Consider the following 17,975-nt stretch of genomic DNA (forward strand, 5'->3'; position numbering starts at 1 on the left):
CTTGGCCGATAGATTACAACAGGTCATGGCTGTATTGGTTAGACCAGACCAGGTGGGATTTACTAAAAATAGACAGGGGGCTGATAATCTTAGATTAGTTGTTGATCTGGTTGCTTTAAACTCTGAAAGAACTGATCAGGCAGCCATCATTTCTTTTGATGCAGAAAGGGCCTTTGACAACATTCATTGGAAATTTATTTTTACTACATTGACTAATTTTTTTTTCTATAGAATTTCTAAAATGGGTTAAAATTTTATACTCAGCTCCTAGAGCAAGAGTACTGACCAACGGTGTATTCTCAGCTTTTTTTTTTTACTAGGGCAGGGCACCAGACAACGTTGCCCACTTGCCCCATTGATATTCAATTTATATTTGGAACCCCTGGCATGCGCTATTAAACAAAATAATAGTATTCATGGATTTGTCCATTAGAATTTAAAATAGTCTTTATGCTGATTATCTTTTGTTGTTTATATCGAGACTCCAGTCGTCAGTTCCAGCTTTAATGAAATTGATTAACACCTTTGGTGAATTGTCCGGCTAGTCAATTAATTGGTCAAAGTCCGAAATAATGCCGACTAGACACAGGATATACTCTAGTGTATTAGCCAATTGGCAATTATGATGGTGCCCAGAGTTTATTACTTATTTGGGAATAATTCTTCCTAGAGATACATCTCAAATGATTAATTTATATTTAAACAAGTTGATTAATGATATTTCACAAGATATACATAGATGGGCATCTTTAAAGTTGAGTTTATGGGGTAAGGTGAATACACTTAAGATAAATACCATACCCCAAATTATTTATATTATACGAGGGATCCTTATACTTATACCTGGCAAATGTTTCCAAAAACTCAATACTTTGTTTTGTAAATTCTTTTGGGGTTCCTCTCCACCAAGACTATCTTTAAAAAGGATGCAATTTCCAATTAATGAAGGTGGGTTCGGTTTTCCGGATCTAGCTATGTACTATAGGGCCTATTTGCTGACCTCTACTAAATTTTGGTCTTTTCCACTCAAATTAGATTTTCCTCTGTGGTCAGTATTGAAACCGTCTTGTCTGGAGCCTCTCTTTAAGTGGATGGCATTAGGTTCTCGGCATATTAAGGTAGACAAGAGTTCCTCCCACAATTTTGGCAGTTAGGGAAGTCTGGCATACAATGTTACGTCAATTACAGTTTGATCCATTTTCCCATGCTACATCAACTTTATGGGGAAATTCAGATTTAAGAATTGGCAAGAAAATGTTTTTATGGTGGACCTGGACAGATAAGATGATCTTTACTTTAGATCAATTAGTGGGGGTTGATGATGAGTTTTTGGTATTTTCGATTTTGCGAGATCAATATGATCTGCTGGCTTCAGTGGAATGGCAGTATTTACAACTGAAACATCTGTTGGTATCTAGATTCAGACATGCTGCTTTTACTGCCTCGGAGTCTCCTTTGCTATTGGAAATACTTATCAAAGCTGATCAGACCTATCGACCTACAGTTCATGTTTATAAACATTTATTATCAATGAATAAATATGACACAAATGGTTTACAGCAGGAATGGAACAGGGAATTGGAATGTCCTATTTTGCATAACCAATGGACTGTCATTTTGGTGTCTGTATCGGACACTTCAATGGAAGTCCGGTTACGCCTTATTCAGCAAAAGCTCTTATTTTGGGTCTATTGAACGCCACAACGTCTTTTTAGTAAAGGCTTGTCAAATTCAGCTAATGGTTGGAGATGTAATGCACTCGATGCTTCTTTTATTCATATGTTTTGGAAATGTCCAATGGCTGTCTCCTTTTGGGAGTAAGTTACTGTACAGATAAATTTTGTATTGGAAAGCTATTTAATATTTATTGATGTAAATGTTCTTTTAAATTACGTACCTGCTTCTTGGAAAGTAACACATGGTCAGTGTAAATGGATTTTATGCAACCCCCTTTTGGTTGCTAAAAGACTGATACTATGATATTGGAAAGATAAAAGCTCACTGCCTATAATGCAATGGACTGAAGACTTAACAACACTAGCAACATTTGAAAGAGTGGTATATAGACGGAACTTGCAAATGGACTTATATGCAGATATTTGGCCTGCTTTTACTGAAGTTTATGTGTAACCTTTTTTTCTTCCCTCTTCTCTCTCTCTAATATTGTAATGTTAGAAACTGAGGATTTTGAATATGTTGTTGTATTTTTATTTATATTGCATTTTTTTAGCTATTGTAATGTTTTCAGTTTGTTTTGTAAAAATTGACAATAAAAGATTAATTAAAAAAAATAAAACAAAAACAAATTGCTATTCAAGCAAGAACACCAAAAGGAGAGATCAACTTGGCCTGAAGTGCATTTCAATTCAAATTAGAGCTACTCTTCTCTTCCCCTCCTCTTCCTTTTCCCTCCACTCCCCTTCCCATGTGCATCTTGCCCTTTTAATCTGTAATGTTAATCACTCCTTTTATGTGCATGAGAAGCTTTAACTCAACATGTTTGGTAGAGGGTCATGGATTCTGTTTTAAGGAATGAGTGTAGACTTCAATATGATTTTTGTATTACATCCAGGCATTATTTTAAATCAGGTTATTTCCTGAACACAAGGATAAATTAAATACTTAATGTTTTTTTTAAATCATCACTTTTTATCTTCTCTGAACAGGAATGATTACTTGGGCCTACAAGCCCAAGCACAACTTCTAAATAGTAAGCAGCCCCTCCCTCTGAACAAACATGCTTAGGATTGTGCAAGGGATGCATAACAGATGAGTTAATAGTTAGATGTTTTAATACTACTACTACTAATATAATTTTAAAATAACCATAATAATGATTATGCCCACTGACCAACAAGTTCTCCTGCTTCTGGAGGACCTCTTGTGCCCCAATCCAGTTTTTGGAAGACAGAAACTCCTGGGCACATCTGAAGGAAAACGTTGTTGACAGGTCTTTCTCTCCAGCTATCAGAGCCACCTCAGCAGCAGCCTTAAGCGATGCGGTGTCTCCCTTTTTAGCCAGCACTTTGGCTGCATCATAGGGCGAGGCAGCTCCCAGGTAACTGAAAAGGAACCATTAACACAAAAAGTGTAACCTTGGTTTGAAGGAAATTCTTAGTTCACCAGCAGACATAGCTTGTTCAATACATGTCCTTTCAAGACCTTTTGGCCTCCTAAGTCCCTTTTGCTCGATTCCTTCTCTCTGAAGTACTTGCTTTTACATCACAGCAGGTTGAGGAGGTATTGGGTGACCCAAGGAGAGATCACTTACTGCTTACACTGGAAGTAGAACTGCTTACACGTCTCCAATTTTGAATCTCAGAATGAGATCCAAGATCATACATGCAAGCCAGATTGTTTACAGACACATATTAATATTATTTGGCAGTACTGACAAGGCATTATCATCTCCCTAAACCAGGGGCGTGGAACCTTTTTCAGTCCAGGTGCCGAATTCCAATTTGGGAAAGGTCTTGGGAACCTCATCTCATCTGTGGGTGGGCCAAAAGCAAAGCCAATCAAATGATTCAGGGAAGAGAAATATCCACCATGTCCAGATCTCATGAGGACAGGAAAAGACCAGACACTTCTAGTGTGGCTGAAATAAACAGCCCTAGCTAACAACCACACACCCCAATCTGTGCACCGTCATTTCCCAAAGCTCTCCAGCACTCTGCACCATTCATTTCCTCCAGTGTCTCATGATGGATCCCAAGGGAAGGTTCCCCCCAAATTGGCTATTAGATTCACTACAGCTATCAATGAAACAAGAGCATTTTGCTGGCACTGATACCATTTGGCTGCCATGGAATAATGGCCATCTTTCTCCAGCACTGCTGCCCAGCTGGTGTACAGATCCTTCAGAACCGGATCTTCAGGACGCAGCCTAGCCTTGGCGATTGCAATAGCTTCCCTGAGGGAAATGAGAGAAGAGAAAAATCCTTTAAGATAAACCATACTATTTTAAGTGCATGAACTAGGATGTCCAAGCATACTTCTGTTCTACTTCAAAAGGAAGCTGACCCCAACAATGATCTGGAATTGCTTTCACCAGCTTAAGATGCTGAAAGGTTCACTAGCTGAGAGCGGTATTCTAACCTGATCTGAAGACCGTAGCTTAAGAGCAGTATTATTACAGGCCACACTGTGAATGGATGTTATAGGCAGAGAGATTTGGTTGACACATGCATGTTGGTCTCTCATCGCTCGATTACTTAAGAGATGACGACTCTTCACTGAATATGTGGATGATTTCCACTGAAAAAAATGTGTTTGAGTAGATATAAGGTAATATGAAAGTCTTATATACAAAGGGCTGGATGCGCCTGATCTTGGAAGCGAAGCAGGGTCAGCCCCGGTTAGTACTTGGATGGGAGACTGCCTGGGAATCAGGCTTCCTGCACTGAGCAGGGAGTTGGACTCGATGGTCTTGTAGGCCCCTTCCAACCCTATGATTCTATGATCTCTATGATTTGATGGTGCAACTGGGTGATGAATGTGTATGTGTGAATTAGTCCTGCATCCATGCAGGGTGGGCAAGAAGAATCCTTGGTACTAAGTTAGCAAAAACTGAAAGTCAGGAGTGACAAATGCCCAATGCTACTGAAAGGAAGAAAAGTAACCACATCCTCTCCTTATACAGCGCTACTACAAAATTTGTTACATCTTTATGTAGACTAAGAATCAATGTTCAATATCTGTCTTTGTCAACTGCCATTTAAAAAGTATTCTATTCAAAGGGCTTTTATAATCACTTTTGAAGTACTCCCGGCTATGGATTTATTTTATAATTACATTTCCAACTTTTCAAAATATTCCCCCTGCCCTACAACTGAATCTGGGTGGCTTTGTGTAATTGGAAAATTTACTACAACTTCATGTATCCAGAACTTCATTTACTTCATGTATCCAGAAATAGAAGTGAAAAGAGTCAGATGAAATGACTGAATTTGATTCTAATATAAAAACAGTTGGGATAAAGAAGTGGGTCTGAGTGTTAAGTAAAAAGCATTTATTAGGACACGAACAACCCTCTTTCATGTTAGTAAAGGAGATTGTAGGATAAATTAACAACATACAAAAAAAGATCTCAGTTGGGTATCAAAATAGAGGTAATTTCTTACATCACCTCTGCTGTTTTGATATTCTGATTCCTCAGTTTTCTACCACTTCTTCACGTGTAAGAGGAGACAAACTGACACTTCAGTCCTGTCCCTCCCACCCCCAGACAAAGATTCTCATCTCTATGCTGAAGCAGATAAAAACAACAGGAGAGCAATGACCTGAAAAAGTTATGAGATTTCAGCAGCTCCACAGCCTCATACACTTTATGGAGAGAGAGGAGATGGCAGGCGGCCTTGACATACTGTTCTTGAAAAGACAGCTGCTTTGCGAAGGCTTCTACTGTCCATGCCCAGGCCTGATAGCCAGCTAAAAAGAGGGGAAAACAGTAACAATTAACAATAATACAATGAGAATGAAGTGAAGACACATGAGAAAAGACTCCCTGCAAGAAGAAATAAAAACCATTCTTGTCCTGCTGTGCAAAAGCAATGCAAGATTCTTAATTATCGGGATGGGAGAAGTACTTCAGAATTATCATGGAGGCCCAAAAGGCATCTTCACAAAAAGGTCCAGTGAGTCCATGACTGAACTAGAGGCTTGAACCCAGCTCTCTCAACCCCAAGAGTCCCTCCGCTGGACCAGCTGGGTAGCCAGGTATTGAGTTAAGCCTGTTTCATAGCAAAGTAGAAGGATTTGTGGATGCCAGGCCTACCCATTGGTGAGACTGCCACCAGTTGATCTGTTAGCTCTCCCCTTTCTGCAGCTGACTGAAGAGCGCCTTTCAGGTCTCCTTTCCACACCATGAGCTGCTGAAATAACTCTGGGTGTCCGTTCTCTAAGTGGCCTTTTCCTGTTGGGAAACAAAAGATGCTTCTTGGTTTGGTGCAAGCATTAAGGATAGTATGCCTTGAACAATGCATACAACAAAATAAGAAGAACAAGGATAAAATCCTTGTAAAAATGCATCTGAGAACAGAGTCTGCGCTGGCCGACTACTGTCAGCTCCTCAGTTTAATAGTACTATTGTCTCAGAGTGATTGTATATATTGTGCTGTCAATTTGCTATGCAAATACAGGTTTAATAGTGATCATTCCTAGATTTCCTTGCTAACTCATGCTATATAGCAAACCAACCACCACTTACTTTCTGTAGCTGGAATGCATATTACGTAATATGACATACATTTAATATTGCACCACTCTCATTCTGGAGCTACCCTCTGAGACTACCCAGAAGCTTCAGCAGTTAACATGATGGCAGTCTGGCTTGAAAGAGTTGGATTGCTAGCACACATACAGTGGTGCTTCAAGGACTACCTTGGATTTTACAGAGTTCTAGACACCGATCAAAACAGTGCTTTGATTTGTATCTATAAGCCCTTAACGGTGTGGGGGCACAACTTACTTGAGACAACCTCCTAGCTTATGACAGGGCAAGAGCTAGAGGAACTTCTTTTGTTTTAAGGTGGCAGCTTAGTGATTCAGTAGAAGCTACTGGATTTTGTTAGAAGCCATATTCTGCAACTTAGGTGCAATCCTACGGAAATTTAGACAGAAAAAAGCCCTGCAACTGGCTGGCTGGGGAATGCTGGGAGTTGTAGAACTTCTTTCTGTCTAAGCATCCAAGGATTGCAGCCTTAGTGTGTGTCTACAGCCACATAAATATCGAGATATCACACCGCTCATTTTTACCCCAAAATAAGTGCAGAAACCCGATTTAAGATTTAAGGACTAACCTTCTGCTTCCATCATCTTGTACAGGGCAGGTCTATCTGTGAATAGCCCCAAATGGACAGGATCCCTTGAACGAGAGGGTAAATCTTCATTCAGATCTACAAGGAAGATCACAAAAAACAAGATTAATTTCTATTTGTCATACATATTTATGATCCTTATAACTGAGGGAAAGATCTTCAAAAAGTTTTTAGAATTCCTGATAACTTACAAAGCACCACCGGCGTACAAAGAACTTTAAGAAGCTTGCCGTCAAAAACTACAATTACTTAACAGATTCCCCACGCCCAATACTGCCACTCTGATGGGGAGTCCAGATACACATCATTCCTGCATTCAATCTGAAGTCTTTCCCTTTGCAAGTAGTTTTCCATTTAATCTCTGGCGCAACAATTCATTTTGATATGCATTGATATGCATTAAAGACTCATGCACCTGTATCATTGTGGGTGCTTACTTCATTAAAATGTAAGCAAGAATTAGCCTTTAGCTTAAAGGTAAACATGGAAGCAAATATAGCATCCCTTCCTCTTTAGTGTTTGCTCAAATGAGAACTATGGTTGTTTCACAAATTATGCTAAAATATACCTTTTTGTTAGGATGAGGCAAAGGCGTGATGAAAAATGCCTAATTGGGGGGGGGTACTAGAAACAAAAAAAGAGGGGGAAGAAAAATGCTATAGGCCTACCTTGCTTGGCTCAGAAGAGCTCTGAAGAGCAAGAGAATGGTCCCCTTGATGCGACCACTGCAGTGGTTAAAGAAAAACTGAATGGGAAGGGATAGGATCGGCCCCTTTGGGCATGTGCACTGGATGGGGGGCTCTCTGCTGTCTAAGAAAATCTAGGACAGCCTCCCCCAACCTGGTGTCCTCCAGATGTTTGGAACTACAGTTTCCAGGATTCCTGACCACTGGCCATGCTGGCTGGAGCAGATGGCAGTTGGAAGTAGGGACGTACAAATCCCCTTACCTGGGCTTTGCAGGGGGGTCCGCAGGGGGGAGAGGCAATCCATTCTCCCCCCCCCCCCGGAATCCTTGCTGGCCGACTCCACTCCGTGGTAACTCTGTGGAGCTGCTGGCCGGCTCTGTTCTGCAAGCGATACAGCCTCCATTGCCGTGCCGTATCGCTGCTGATGAGAAACAGGAAGTGATCCGGCCGCAAATGGCATCCGCTATGCCTTTTGCATCCCTGTTTCTTCTTGCGATAGGCTATGCGTCTGTATTTACGTAGCTATTTATGCAGCCTGAAAAAATGTCCCTGTTTTTTCACGTGATAGGCTATGTAAATAGCTGTGTAAATACAGATGCGTAGCCTATGGCAAGAAGAAACAGGGACGCAAATGGCGTAGCAGATGCCATTTGCATCCGGATCACTTCCTGTTTCTCAGCAGTGATACGGATGGCAACGGCGGCCATATCGCTTGCGGAATAGAGCCACCAGCAAGGAGGATTCGGCTCTGCAATGATCTGGCGGGAGGCGAGTGGGAACGTTCCGCCACAGACTCCGGAGGCTGAATTCCCTGGAATTTGGCCTCATTGGAGTCCATGGTGGAATTCTCCGCCATCCCTAGTTGTAAGTCCAAAACATCTAGAGGGCACCAGGTTGGAGAAGCCTGATCTAGAAGTCCAGTTCTAGAATGTTCCAAAGATGCTCTGTGCAGGCTCTCCAATGTGTGCCCCTGCACAGAAGGGATATTCTATGTGAAGGTAAAGGTGTCCCCAACCAGTCATGTCCAACCCTAGGGGGTGGTGCTCATCTCCATTTCTAAGCCGAAGAGCCAGCGCTGTCCGAAGACGCTTCCGTGGTCATGTGGCCAGCATGACTGAACACCAAGGTGCACGGAATGCTGTTACCTTTCCCGCCGAAGCGGTACCTATTTATCTACTTGCAATTTCTTGCTTTCGAACTGCTAGGTTGGCAGGAGCTGGGCCTGAAGACGGGAGCTCACTCCGTCACGCAGCACTCGGGTCTCGAACTGCTGTCCTGCCGACCTTCCAGTCTGCAGTTCAGTGTCTTAACCACTAAGCCACCACAGCCCCATTCACTATGTGAAGAAGCTCTTAATGACCATGTACACCATCACAGCAGTTCTTTTCCTGGCACCCAAGTCCTATACTTCAACATTCCAGCCTGCAATACATGTGCAACATGATTTGTGACATGGTACAAGCATGATGTGGATGGGTTCAATCTGAACATCTTGTGTGCTAGTGCAACAAAACACAGGGTCAGGCTGACAGCCTACTGAGGTGCCTAAGTTTAAGGTCATCTGAAAAGTCTCAACAGCCATACATTCTAAATGGGCATGAAAAAGAGTAGCCATCACTACAGTCATTTCTAACTGTACCTTTTGAGTGTAAGAAAGTTGCTAGTCTCAAACAGTCCTGGTGCAGCTCCTCTTTTGATCTGTGGTCCATAGATGTGCTGAGAGGCAGGATGGAGCGAGGCTTTTTTCTCTTCACAGAAGCATCTGACCCTGTAAAGAGAGTTGCCATAATCTCATAGTAGGCCACCAGTGGTAATTTCCATCCACAAGCTTCGAGGAATCCATTTTCAAAACGCATTGAAGACGGGGTTTAGGGGAAAGACACACTTACAAATGCGGCTTTTACTCTGGTTCTACTCCACCCCAAATCGATAGTGTCAGATGACGTACGCTGCTCTCCGTAGCTAGCCTGGCGTTTCTTGCCCTAAATCAATTTTTTTCCCCCAAACTCACTTTGGATTTTCCTGTCATAGCGGCTTCAGTGCTGTTCAGGAATCTGTGTGACCTCAACTGGCTTTGGCACAGGCTCGTGGAAGCGGCACTGACTAGTGGAAGGGAAAGTAGTGGGGGGCCAGGGGCAGGGGGATTGCAGAGGGGTAAACATGTCCACTCAGAAGTAACTCATTGCCTTCAGTTCCACGTCACCGCCTCTCACTTTAAATAGACAAGCTTGGGAGTGGGGGCAAGGCAGCCAGCCCTGCTGTTTTGAAACTGTGCAGCTACACAGGAGCACAGCTGAGAAATGGTGGATGCCTGCTGATTCGAAGCTGCACAGCTAAGAAAGGGTGGATGCCTGTGTGGATGATTTTCACATACTCAGAAGCACTTCATTGAGCCCGTGTGTGTGTGTGTGTGTGGGGGGGGGGGAGCCTGTTGACTGGGCAGTAAATATACATCAAAGTCAATGTGCTAGTCACTCTTCCTCCTCACCAGCTCTGTGCTCTCTGCTCCCAGCGCCTCTTGCATTCCTGCTCATTCTGCTCAGTCTCTGGGCAGCAGCAGCTGCCTGCTTGCCTGCCTGCCTCATAAAAGTGTGTGTGTATGTGGGGTATACATGGTTTGTCATGAACATCTACTCATAAGCAAGTCCTGCATTGCACTTCGCTGAACACGTCAGGGAGGGGAGCAAGCCTCCTGCACATTGGCTGCCCTGCACCTGCACAGTCGCTGATGTTCATTTCTACTTGCGGTGGGACTCGCCCACCCCACCCCAACTAATGCGGCTTCAGTTCCCGCATACACTTCAAAAGTGGAAGAATACAGCACCGTGTGTACCATAGAGTCAATTATATTCTGTGAAAATGCAGGTTTTGCCCAAATCGCTTCTGTTTAGATTGGCCCAAAGAGAGAGAGAGAGAGAGAAAGGGGATGGGGAGGAATGCCTCTTCTCTAAGATAGTGCCTTCCACCCAAGATTTTTATAAAGTCGTGCACTGAAAATTACTAAGAATTTTAATAAAATCTGGTGCCACTTAACTGGTACCACTTTTGATCAAAACATTGTTAATCAATATAAGCTATTAATTGGTTAAACACTGTAGCCCTAATTTAAAACAAGGCATTGACTGTTCATCAGGGAGGGTGGTGTCAACCCTGACCTTTAGTTGTTATAAGATCTTCCTATTGTTTTCCCCCTCTTCTGAAGCTCCTGGTACATTATCTGGGAACAAATGGACCATGTACTTTTAAGCGTTTATATTTTATATTGTTTTATGCTGTATTTGTGGTTTTAATTTTTGTGAACCACCCAAGGAGCTTTGGCTATTGGGTGGTATAGAAATGTAATAATAAATAATACAAAGGAAAAATTAACCTCAACTCCTACTTTATCTTAAATATCACCATTTAAGAATTAGAAGATAGTTATAATGCAGAACTTCCTAAATTAGTGGGGCAGCCTAAATGTAGCAGATGTGAAAAAGGCAAAAGCAACACCACAGCCAATTAGGAAAGTGAGAAAAAGGACAAAAACGATCCTGATTGCTCCTGGGTGATCATTACGTCTAAAACCTAGAACACAGGATATAGTTCTAGACCCCATATCAGAACAATAACCTGCTTTGTGTTTTTTATAGTGTTATTTGCCTCTTGTATGTTCTAGGTATTGATATTTTATTCTATTGTATTTCTGTTGACATCATTAATTTTATTCATGCCTCTGAGAACACCATCCATTTGGTTAAAGGGTGGTTTAGAAATATTTTACATAAATAAAAACAAATAAACAAAGACATGCCCATTACAAAATGGTGTTTGAGGCATTTAACGTGAAATAATAACATATGAATATATTAGATGTTACATTGGATCCCATCTCTAATTCCTAGGTTAGAATCCAGCCCAAGTTAAGCACTTTTTATGTCCTACTCATTTCAATGGGAGAGAAGCATACACTTTAACATCCACTCAAATAAATGGAGCTGAAAAGAGGTTACATTTGGCTGGATTGTGCCCCTAGAATATATGAGCCTGTGAAGTTATGCCTGAACACCTATCCAGTCTCCTTTTCTATGTTTTCTTAAATTACAGAGCATCTCAGGTGTACTAAAACTGAGTTAGTTATATGAGAAGGAGCCTTTGCATTTTAAAACTGAAAAGGATTAACCCTGTTTTTATTCTACAGAACCTACCTAGATACTTCTATACTTACACAGGATGCTTACCAACCTGGTTTTATCTGATCCTTCCTCACAACAGGGGTTTTGAGGATCATAGATGGTTTTGGAATGTCTGGCCCGTGGGCAAGTGATGGACCTGCAGGTGAATCTCTGTGAACTGTAGTGAAGAAAAGAATGATGCCTGTATAATGCATGGCAGAAATGCTCATCCCTAACAAATGCTATAAACAGAAACAAACAGCTGCACAAAAACCCAAAGCAGAGTCCTGGGCAAAAACAGCACTGATGCTCATCTGCTTCTCATTGGCTATTAAACATTTCATTATCTCTGGCTTTCAAGGTTGGTTAAAAACAGACGAACTGTAAGAGAGCCAAGAAAAAGCCAACCCAGTGACTCAAGAGTCTGTCTGGTTTCAGAATCAGGAAAGAAAGTGCAGTGACATCACATAAACTCATCTTGCTGCACCAGATAAAACCCAGAGTTTGCTTCAAAAACATGCATTCCGATTTGATATCTACAGAAAAAAGCCAACAAATTATACTTTGGTTGAAAGCCAGGAACTGACATTTTTAAAAGTGAACAATATGACAACGAGGCAGCCATTACTCATAACCACTTTAAACTTTTCAAAAAGGTAAACACTGCTCTCCAGATTGGTAAAGAAATTCTTATGTGCATTCTTGCATTTGCAGACTAGAAGGGGCATTGTTTCCTTAAATCAAGACCTGTGGAAAACTTTGGACAGATGTTTTGGGAAAACAGAAATGTAGGGAACTGCTAAATACCTTCCATGGAAATTCGCTCAACTGTTTCCTGCTCCTGTTGCTCCTTTTCTCCCTCTTGGTCTGACACCCCATTCTCCTCCAAGAGAGACTCTTTCACGTTATCTCCATCATTCATCCAATCACTCACATCCTGTGCTGAAGGCAACTTCCCTAATGGCTTCTTTTTTTTCTTGGCCTTTGGTCTGATTTGAGTGCTTCTCTTTTTCTCCAACTCAATGCTCTTTTTTCCTGCTAAACACAGAATTGTTCTGAAAATAGCTACTTCAGGAATTACACACACACACACACACACTTTGAAAACTCCTGAAGTATCGGTGCACTACAAGATATGGTGCGCCAAATCCATCGTACTAATAGATAGTAGTCACAACCCATTTCTTGACTTCTCCAGGACCTCCCCCCCAAGAGAAATGGAACGGGGACATGCTGTCCCTTTCCTTGGATCTTTGCCCATGATCCAAAGGAGGAATGTTCTCATACGAATGCCCTCATCTTCATTATACTTCAGAAGGCCTCACTTTCTGCTAACTTAGGGATGGTCACTAGAACTACAGTTTTCTACTGTTTGAGAAATATGGAACTAAACACAGCAACAAATTTTATTTATTTCATTTTTATACTGCCCAATAGCTGAAGCTCTCTGGGCAGTTCACAAAATTAAAAGCACAAAATTTACAACAGAAAATACAATATAAAATATAATAGATTAAAACTACAGAATAAAAATGCAACCAGAGCAAAACCTAGCAGCAGTGCATATATTTAAAATGCAATAGCAGATAGAAGAGCTAAAAATCTGGAATGCTAAAATGCTAAAAATGACTGGGAAAATAAAGAGGTCTATTTTTTCATCACAAGTTTTAGCATTTCTCCTGACACCCTGGTGTCAAAGCATCAACACCATACTGACCTTGGGGAGGGCGGCTGTGCTCCTGCTTTATAGCTACCCATTTATGAACACAAAAGTCATCGGCTCCGGTATAAATAGAGTCTGCTTCCACAGGTGACCACTGCACACAAAGCAGCCGTCCCCGGTGTCCCCGGTAGTTGTGCAAGGGCTCTTCCTTTAGAACATCCCAAACCTGTAAACAAAACCTCTCGTTTTTAAAAGGACATCAGTTCACGTTCTATGGGATTTCCTCACCAAAACCTCAACTCTGGCTTCTAAAGATATTCTAGACTAGTGATCTTGATTTAGAACAGAAATAATGGTCAGTTGCATTTTCTTGGGTATTTCTCTTACTCCTATCTTATCAGGAGAGAAATCTGTCCAGTGTGACAACTGAGCTGTGGCTACTGGGTGATAGAGAAATGTAAGAAATAAATATGTAAAGAAGTAAGAAGTGGGGTCAATGCAAATTAGTCACCTCAGAGTAGTCCTTGAGACCCTGGATCAGGAGTTGGATCCAGGATCTGCCTTCCACAAGATGAAGGGCTCCACTCACAGAAGGTCCCCCCGTTTGATTTTTAGGGGGTCCCCCCCCCCCCCGCTCACTCGATTCAGCAGGGTCCCCTGAAGGATTTTCAGAGGACTGGGGAAGTCCACTGCCACAGTGCAGTTGATCTAGTTTAAATCTGGATCCAACTCCAGCTCTACTTCAGGGCACATTAAAAATGGTTCCGCAGAGCCCATGTAAAGATCTAGCCTATGCCCAAGACACATTAGCTTCTTACTCTCTCTCTATACACCCACAAGTACAAAATATAAATAACACATTTTGTTCTTGGGTACAAATGCCACATTTTTAACTTGTTGATTACATTTTGAAACTAAGCCAAGATGTGAAAAAAGCACACTTGTTCTTTCTTCTACAATATATACAAAAGCAGAGATCAATCTTTTTCCATATACTGACAATTTACACACATTCTCCGTAAACACCAAACAAGGCACAAATACATTGTGCACTCCGTTTTCTCACCCAAGTACAAAATTCAGTCCTAGAAGCCACCTTTCCAGGCACTGATTAAAAACCAAAGAGGCACTCCTCAATCCCACAGCCATCTGATTAGTGGTGCCAGTGAAAAAAACCTGAATGAAAACTACAGCAGTTTCATAACCATACCTGGGCAGTGCCATCATAGCAAACAGATACTAGCCTTCCATCATGATGGGGGTTCCAAGACAAGCTAGTGATCTTAGCTGTGTGTCCCACCAGAGTACGAAAGGGCTCAGTTATTGTCACAGGCTTCTCTGGAAAGTTATCTAGAGACAGAGTAGAAGGATATTAGAAGCAGTCAGACAAAATGCCATTAAATGCATTTCACGGAATAAACATCACTACAGGATGTACCATTGCTATTTGGCCAGAGAACCTGGCTTCCAACGACATTTGTGTGGTGCAGATGCAGGGAAGCAGCAACACAGCACAAGTGTGTGTAAACAGCAATGCTTCTGTCACAACAGCCAGTGCTAGATTCCTTATATGCAGCCAATCTCTTGCCAAGTACTTTTCAAAGAGTACTCAAGGATGGTTTTCTTACACAACCAGTTGTCTCAAGACAGGGAACTATAATAACCTGCTTCAGTTTCAGAATTAGTGAAGAGTTAAATCCACGAGGCATTATACTGGAAACATATTATATACCACCCCCACCTGCCCCACTGGTGGTCATATTACAACATATGGAAAACAGCACATATTCCCACAGCTAATGATGATGCAATACACTCCCTGCAACCCATCCACCCAGATCACTTGGATCTATTAGCATCCAAGGTTACAACTGAGAGAGGGGAAGAGGGGACGGAAGAGAATGGGGTTGTTCACATGACATGGCACCCATGGTGAGGCTGCACCACGTGTGGGGCATGTACAGCTGCCATTTTGAATATGTAACCCCACTTGGGGTTGTTGTGTCATGTGAACTTGGCGAGCATGGTTTCTGTGAGGGTTAAACAACCCTCGCATAACCCATCGTCTGTCTTAGGGGTATGTGAAGGGTTTATCTCTGTGTGCGTGTGTCTTCCTTCCCACACGTCACCCCATTAAGCAGGGTCTTCCTGATCCTCTATGTGGCATTTTCAGGGGGCTGGAGGGGCTGCTGTGGAAAGGAGGGGACAGGGAAGTCCACTTCCACCAGTTCAGTTGATCCACCTTAAATCTGGTTACAACCCATGCTCTGTAAAAGCCAGGGATTTCTGGTTGCATAATAAGCTCTTTAGTCATGCTGCCTCTTGGCTACATATACATATCCTAGTTCCGTATCACAGTGTTAGCAATTCAGTTCTCTGTTATTCCACTGTTTTGATAAGATGCTCTGACCCTAAAAGCCCAAGAAAAGAAATGCCAACATTAAAGGCAATTTACCACAGTTCATGGACTTCTTTGCCCTTTTCCATGGACAACAAACTTCAAGGAGAAATTAGCTTCACAGAAACATAGGAGCTCTCTCAACTAGGAAAAAAGAGGATGGTTTCTAAGCCATCTTTATGGACACTTCTATAACAGGAGGTTTGTACAAGGACACACATTTGGCATCACCCAAATACCACACAGAAGGAAGAATTCTGTACTGTTTGAAGCTGTGGAGAAGACAGCATGGCTAAGAAGGGGAGAAGTAGCATCACTACCAGTTTATTACCTGGTCAGACAGTGATCGATGGCTAAGATCTAAAAGTATAAATAATCACCTATGACATTCTTGATGTTATGTACATAAATGACAGCATTGTTTGAGCCAGAAGCTACCATGTAACTCAGTTCTGGCTGTGTCCCATGGTCATGATGCCAGCGAATAGCATTGATGAGTTTGTGGTGCTGCTGGATGGTACACAATAGTTTCAAGTCAGGAGCCAGAAATATTTCAATTGATCTGGAAAGTTAAAAAATGTGGGTTGATCAATTCACAGAGTACATCATGTGGCAGACAAGAACTTTTGCCATCTATCCTCCTCAAAACAATCTATGTAAATCCTAAGGACATCCTACAAATTTGAACAGCTTAATACAATAACAGAACCATCTGTTTCAAAAGACTAATAAATTCCTAGTTTGAGTTATATATGCATGCTAATTTTTAGTAGGTGGTGTTGTTGTTCAGTCATTCAGTCATGTCCGACTCTTGGTGACCCCATGGACCATAGCACGCCAGGCCTTCCTGTCCTGCGCTCTCTCCCGGAGCGTGCTCAAGTCCATATTCATTGCATCGGTGATGCTATCTAGCCATCTCATCCTCTGCCGTCCCCTTCTCCTTTTGCCTTCAGTCTTTCCCAGCATCAGGGTCTTTTCCAGAGAGTTTTCTCTTCGCATTAGGTGGCCAAAATATTTCAGCTTCAACTTCAGTATCTGTCCTTCCAATGAGCACTCAGGGTTGATTTCCTTTAGGATGGACTGATTTGACCTCCTTGCAGTCCAGTTGGCTTAAATCAAGTCAAGCTTGGTGAGCACAAAGGTCCAAGAAACGTTGCTCCAGAGTATTAAGACATGCTAACATTACAGAATACTATCTAATAAGTAAACAAAAGCTATAAAAACAGCTATAAAGTCAGACCATCATCTAGCCAGCTTAGAATCCTACTACTGATAGTGCTAGTTATATACAAGATAGTGGAGAGTCAAGGAAGTATCCCTTCCATTCATCCATCATGTGCTCTCCTGCTGTTTAATTTATGGACTCTGAGCAAGATACTAGGCCTCAACTAGACCTAGACTTCATAAAGGTTAATTTTGGTGGAACATGGTGGGCTGGTCGTGACATCACACTCAATCATAGGTTAGCGTGATGAGAACAAGCCGTAGCAGTGAAACGCACCCTGTTCTAACCATGCTGATCCTAAACAATTGTGCCTACTGCAAATGTCAAGTTAGTATTCACTTAAATTTTAGCACGTACCCATCTTCGTTACCAATCGCCAAGATACTGCCATCTGGTTTCCAGCTGATCTCTGTGTGTGCTGGTAGTTTGTGCTAAAAGAAAGTAGACAAAAAACTTTGGAACCTTATGAATTCTGACACCCATTTCCATAGATCATGCAAAAATAGATGGAGAAATAGGGATCCCTGCAATTAATGATTTAGGTCAGCCAACATTCCAGCAGCTACAAGACAAGCAAGTGGGGAAAATTATTTGTCACCGTATAACTCTCACCTGCCTATAGTTTCCTGAAACCATTTGCTTACACTTTTCAGTTCATAGCTGGATACAAGTTATCTGAACTAGCTTCCTGAGAATAGACATGACTATCACTACAAAAGAAAACAGGCAACATTCAGGGGACATGTAATTTGGGAAAGACCCAAAGAGGGAAGTCTCATTTCAGCATAGAGATCAAAACCTCTGTGCTATATTCCAGCTCTGTGGGTTCTTGTTTCCTGCCTTACTTCTGTGCAGCAGTGTTGGAGACACTTGCTTACCCCAACAGGGACGTGCATATTGTGCCCATTAAATTAAATGTGTGTGTAAGACAATGAAAAGCTTTCGGCCAACCAACATTTGGCTGACACCAAAGCCAGAACCAAGGCAATTGTTCAATTAAGCTTTCCTGTGCAAATAATTTACAGACCTG

The 17,975-nt window shown here is 41.9% G+C and overlaps 1 protein-coding gene across 6 annotated transcripts in view; it reads right to left on the bottom strand.

Annotated features, from left to right (window-relative positions):
• The window catches only part of GEMIN5 (gem nuclear organelle associated protein 5), a 60,153-nt gene that overhangs the window by 23,285 nt on the left and 18,893 nt on the right, over positions 1 to 17,975 (bottom strand). For 3 of the 6 annotated variants that reach the window (XM_084839241.1, XM_084839236.1, XM_084839238.1), the window contains exons 12-23: positions 17,303 to 17,376; positions 16,101 to 16,282; positions 14,533 to 14,672; positions 13,377 to 13,548; positions 12,467 to 12,697; positions 11,730 to 11,837; positions 9,145 to 9,273; positions 6,801 to 6,896; positions 5,777 to 5,914; positions 5,283 to 5,430; positions 3,794 to 3,913; positions 2,852 to 3,062 (exon numbers count right to left, since the gene is read on the bottom strand). In XM_084839241.1, the coding sequence (XP_084695367.1) occupies positions 2,852 to 3,062; positions 3,794 to 3,913; positions 5,283 to 5,430; positions 5,777 to 5,914; positions 6,801 to 6,896; positions 9,145 to 9,273; positions 11,730 to 11,837; positions 12,467 to 12,697; positions 13,377 to 13,548; positions 14,533 to 14,672; positions 16,101 to 16,282; positions 17,303 to 17,376 (1,749 nt within the window). The remainder of the gene's footprint in view (positions 1 to 2,851; positions 3,063 to 3,793; positions 3,914 to 5,282; positions 5,431 to 5,776; positions 5,915 to 6,800; positions 6,897 to 9,144; positions 9,274 to 11,729; positions 11,838 to 12,466; positions 12,698 to 13,376; positions 13,549 to 14,532; positions 14,673 to 16,100; positions 16,283 to 17,302; positions 17,377 to 17,975) is intronic. The other 3 variants (XM_084839237.1, XM_084839235.1, XM_084839240.1) reach the window with 1 other exon arrangement.

The sequence above is a fragment of the Heloderma suspectum genome, chromosome 2, assembly GCF_057233095.1.
Source record: "Heloderma suspectum isolate Gila_16-S chromosome 2, 16-S_ref, whole genome shotgun sequence".
Classification (NCBI taxonomy): domain Eukaryota; kingdom Metazoa; phylum Chordata; class Lepidosauria; order Squamata; family Helodermatidae; genus Heloderma; species Heloderma suspectum.